This window comes from Acomys russatus, chromosome 8, assembly GCF_903995435.1.
Source record: "Acomys russatus chromosome 8, mAcoRus1.1, whole genome shotgun sequence".
NCBI classification, from domain to species: Eukaryota; Metazoa; Chordata; class Mammalia; order Rodentia; family Muridae; genus Acomys; species Acomys russatus.
This window is the reverse complement of record NC_067144.1, coordinates 4,399,794-4,405,335: the sequence shown is the minus strand read 5'-3', so window position 1 is coordinate 4,405,335 and position 5,542 is coordinate 4,399,794. Positions and strand designations below refer to the sequence as shown.

At 37.1% G+C, this 5,542-nt stretch overlaps 1 gene segment (V, D, J or C); it reads left to right on the top strand.

The window, feature by feature from the left end:
• Positions 1-4,152: 4,152 nt before the first annotated feature.
• Positions 4,153-4,681, top strand: LOC127193221 (immunoglobulin lambda variable 4-69-like). The segment is given in 2 exon segments: positions 4,153-4,228; positions 4,341-4,681. Coding segments are annotated over 2 exon segments (384 nt in total).
• Positions 4,682-5,542: the final 861 nt, after the last annotated feature.

The window sequence follows — 5,542 nt, the reverse complement described above, 5'->3', positions numbered from 1 at the left end:
GAAAATCTAAATGAAATGGACAATACTCTTGATAGATTCCATTTACGAAAGTTGAATCAGGATGAGACAAACAAATTAAGTAATCCTATATCATCAACAGAATTAGAAGCAGTCATCAAAAGTCTCTCATCAAAAAAAAAAATCGCAGGGCCAGATGGTTTCAGCCCAAAATTCTACCACATCTTTAAAGAAGAGATAATACCAATACTCTTCATACTATTCCACAAAAATAGAAATGGAAGGAACAATACCCTTAATACATAAACCACACCAAAAAAAAAAAACCAACAAAGATTATTTCAGACCCATTTCTCTGAAGAACATTGATGCAAAAATACTCAATAAAATATTCACAAACAGAATCCTAGAACACATCAAATATATCTTTCACCGCGGCAAGGTTGGAATCATTCAAGGCATGTAGATATGGTTCAATATACAGAAATCCATCAATGTAATCTACCATATAAACAGACTGGAAAAAAACATGATCACCTCCTCAGATGCCAAAAAAGTGTTTGACAGAACCCAATACCCATTCATGTTAAAAGGCATGGAGAGATCATGGCTACAAGGCACATTCCTAAACATAACAAATGTTACTTAGAGCAAGTCAATAGCCAACATTAAATGGAGAGAAGCTCAAAGAAATGCCATTAAAATCAGGGACAAGGCTTTTCACTCTCTCCATATCTCTTCAATATAATACTTGAAGTTTTAGCTAGAACAATAAGGCAACAAAAGGAGATTAAGGGGGTCCACATAGGAAATGAAAAAGTCAAATATTGGTCTTCACAGATAATGTGATAGTGTACATAAGTGACCCCCAAAATTCTACCAGAGAACTCCTAGAGCTCATAATCACCTTCATCAAAGTGGCTGGATACAAGATTAATTTTAAATAATCAGTGGCCTTCCTGTATGTAATGACAACAGGGCTGAGAAAGAAACTACACCCTTCACAATAGCCATGGATAATATAATGTATCTTGATGTAACTAACCAAGGAAATGAAAGACTTGTAGGAAAAAAATTCAAGTCTCTGAAGAAAGAAATCAAAAAAGACATCGGAAGATGCAAAGATCTCCCATGTTCGTAGATTGGGAAGATCAACATAGTAAAAATGGCCATCTTACCAAAAGCCATCCAGATTCAGTGCAACTCCTATCAAAATACTTATACACTTCTTTACAGAACTTTAAAGATCTATTCTCAAATTCATATAAAAAACAGAATAGCTAAAAACAATGCTGTATAATAAAAGATCTCCAGGAGGAATTTCTATCTCTGATCTCAAGCTTACTATAGAAGAACATTAATAAAATGACATGGTTCTAGCATGGAAATAGGCTTGCTGATCTGAGTAAAACACTGTATGGAAAATACCTATACACTTCAAATACCTAAAAAAGCAATGCTGTATAATAAAAGATCTTCTGAAGGAATTTCCATGCCTGGTTTCAAGCTTACTACAGAAGAACAGTAATAAAAATGGCATGGTTCTGGCATGGAAATAGGCTAGTATGAAAGAGGGTGATTGAAGAGTAAGGAGGTTTCAGGAGCTCCACACTAAGCCATCAAACCTGGAGGATCTGGATCAAGGGGAACCTGCATAAACTGATGCACCTAGCACAGACATGGCTAACAGAGAAACTAGACCACCTGTTCAGATGTAATCAATGGACAGCTTATTCTCCACATGAGGGGAGTAGGTAGAGTGGGACTGCCTCTGACATGAACTCTAGTGTCTGGGATTTGATCACTGACCTTTGGGGGGTGTCATCCTTGTGGACATACAGAGGAAGGGGATGCAGGCTATCCTGATGAGACCCGATAGGCTGAGGTCCGACTGTGGAGGAGTAGGGTCCCTCCTGTCAGAGCTCTAGGGGAGGAGAATAGGGCAGAAGATGGAGGGGAGGTGGGTAATGGAAGATAAATGCGAGGGGATAATAATTAGGATTTTATGTGAAGAACTTATAATAATTTGTTTTAAACGGAGAAAAGAAAACGCACGAAAACAAAAAAAAATCAGAGTCTTCTTATTCAGGAGTCATGAAGCTTCAAGCGAGCGATGGTGAGTGTCCTTAGTCCTATAATTGGCATCCACTTGAATGCAGGCGTCCTTGATACCCAAGAGGTTATAAGCAAACTCCTGACTGAGAGTGCCTTCATCTAACGGATCAGCAAGTTCCAGCTGCAGGTAACAGCCCCTGCACCCATATGTGGACTCATTTTCTAATTTTTCAATGTAGGCACTTAGAGCTGACAATTTCTCTCATAGAACCACTTTCGATGTGTTCTGGAAGATTTTTGCTGTTACGGTTTTATTTAATTTAATTCTAAGATATTTTACATTTCCTATTTTGTTTCTGTCTTCCAGCAAAAAAAAAATTTTAATCTTCCTGAATGTATATATAATAAAGATGAGTTTGCTGTCAGTTTTAAGTTTTATTATATTATAGGCCAGCAGGACACAAGAATCAAGTTCAATCTTCTCAAATTTGTGAAGATTTATTTTGTGCCCAACAGTGTATTCCAGAAGAGAGACCACATGCTGCTAAGTATAATATATATTCCTTGGTGTTGTATGGTAGAATATGCTGTAGATTGTGTTAAGCTCATTTGATGTATAATGTTCTTTAACTGAAATGATTCTTTTTTATTTTTGTTTTATGGGGATTTTTTTAGTTTTGTTGTTGAGATGGACTGTCTATTGAGGAAGGTATGGTATTGAAATTACCTAGTATTCATGGATTGATAATAATGTTTCTTAAATTCCTGTAGTAGTTTGGTGCATATATGTTTAGAATAGTAATATCTTGGGTAAGTGTTCCCATGGTTAAAATGAAATGTCTCTCTTAATTTCTTTTAAATAGTTTTAGTCTGAAGTCTGTTTTGTCAGATATTTACACAGCAATGCCTACTTGCTTCTTTGTCTCACTTAAATGGCCTTTTTTGCCCTTTCTTTTACTCTAAAGCAATGCCCATACCTATAGATAAGATGTGTTTCTTATAGGCAACAGACAAAAATTTGTTTCTTGAGCCATTCAGCCTTTGGGTTTTATTTGGAGATCTGAGACCATTGATATTTAAATTTATTATTGAAATGTATTTGCTAACTGTAGTCATTTTCTTGCTGATATTTGGTGTTGTATCATGTGTTCTGCTTGGTATTTTTAACTTACTCTAAATAATTTAATTTTTTAATGAAACTAAAATTTTCCATACAATATATTCTGACCATAGTTTCTCCTCTCTCTCAACCTCTCCAGGATCTTTTCCACCTCTTTACCTGTTCAACTTCATGTGTTCCTTTTCTCTTTTTACAACAAAATAGACAAAAAGAGGAGCAATTTAGAATAAAACAAACCAAAGTGAAAAAAATAATATCAGAACACACACACACACATACACTAAAAATATAAAATTAGTAACCATAATACAAAGGACTAGTAAGTTTTTTATAAAACATTCAAATAAAACATGACAAAAAACTTCAAAAATTCAATTGAGTTTGTTGTATGTTAGCCTTCAATTGCTGAGCATGGGGCCTGCCCTTAAGTGTGATTTGTATACCCAGTAAGATTCCTTTGGAGAAATTTTCTTTTTCCACTGTGAAGAGTTGTCTTTTTTAGATATCTTCTGAGCTAAGACTGAAAGCTCGCATCTAGTTCTACTCTTAGGACTGGCACCTCATCTGTCTTGAATCTGTGCAGACCCTATGCATGACTTTTTCTGAGTTCATATGTACATCAGTCCTTTTATATCTAGAATGCCTTGGTATCCTTTTTGGTGTATATGCCTGGTGTATTTCATTTTCCCTGGCTTTTAGAAGCTTTCTGTCTCCTCTTTTACATTTCCCTGAGCCCTAATGGGAGAAATTTGATGGAGCCATTCAGAGGGGCTCTGTAGATGTCACTGAACAATATTAGCTGAGAACATAAATATCTATATTTTTGTGACTGCTCAGGATTCAGCAAATTCAACACCTGAGACCACTGTAGTCCCTTGGGCAGCCTCAGTCCAGAAATAACATCCAGAGTTTAATAACACACACACTGATGAAGAAATTTGGTTGACCAAGAAAATTTGCATGAAGGGTCCTCTCACTTCTCTTAGATGTGTGGAAGTATAATCGAGTCCTGTACCATGTCTGTCTCAGCAGAACGTAGTAGTGTCTGCACCATGGCTTGGACTTCTCTCCTCTTCTTCCTCCTTCATTGTACAGGTAAAGAGAGTCGCATGAACTCTGATCTCCAGTTGGGGAAAATCATCTGTCAGTCAGATATAGCCTACACATTTCTTTCACTCCACAACATAATGAGTGTCTCTATTTTCAGGTTCTTTCTCCCAACCTGTGCTGACTCAGTTAACCTCAGCCTCTGCCTCAATGGGAGCCTCAGCCAAACTCACCTGCACCTTGAGTAGTGAGCACAGTACTTACACTATTGAATGGTTCCAGCAAGAGCAAGACAAAGCTCCTAATTATATAATGTCGCTTAAGAAAGATGGAAGCCACCAGAAAGGGAATGGGATCCCTGATCACTTCTCTGGATCCAGCTCTGGGGCTGATCGCTACCTAAGTATCTCCAACATCCAGCCAGAAGATGAAGCAGTCTACATCTGTGGTGCAGATTATAACATTGGAGGACAATATGGGTTAACACAAAGAGACAGATGAAGGAAGAAGCAGAACAGAAACTATTTTGCTCTCTTGTTTCCAAGGCTAGCTTGTGGCTGTGAAAAGAAATATCTGAAGGTCTTAGCTATTAGATGCATTGGATGTTTCCTGATCATTAATAAAGTGGATTAAACCACTGGTCTAGCAATTGTCTTCAACTTCTGGGGAAAGGGAGGGAAAAGGGAGGAATTGTATAGAGTGCACTGCCATTTTGCAATGACAACTATGTAAAAGTCGAATGTGGTGTGAGTGCAATAAGGAGCTGAGGATCTTCCCCATTAAAATTGGAGCATTGGGTCTGAGGCTCTCATTGTTCTTCAGTAAAGTTCATAGTAATGTTTATTTTTGTAAGATAGCTGTCTTATAGTGTATAAGTGTTTTGTAACTACTGAAAATGCCCAGAGGTACAGTGTAAGAACTTTTAAAGAGACAGTGTTGTTGAAGCACCCCGTTGCCAGAGAAAAGAATAACTTAAAAGAGTTTGAAGGGATGAACATTGTCCATGACTGCATAGGACTTTCTCCATGTTGCTCCTGCAGCCCCCTCCTTATTCATAAGCCTTCCCAATGACTTTGAGGGAAGGAGAAAGCAACTTCTATGTGGCTTAGTCCCTGACAAAATGCTTACATATGACCTCCCCGAGATCCTCATTTCCTCCCCATCAAGGCCATCTTAGGAATCACACTTTAGGTTTAAAAATAATCAAAGCTGAATTTGAGTTGAATGAGAAATCAGATACTTGGAAAAATGTGGACCTATTCAATCCATTAAAACAGAAGTTTTAACATAAAAAAATAAAAAATAAAAATAAAGCAATTACAAGAAACTATGTGTGGAAAACACAACCTGAAAATTCCTTTA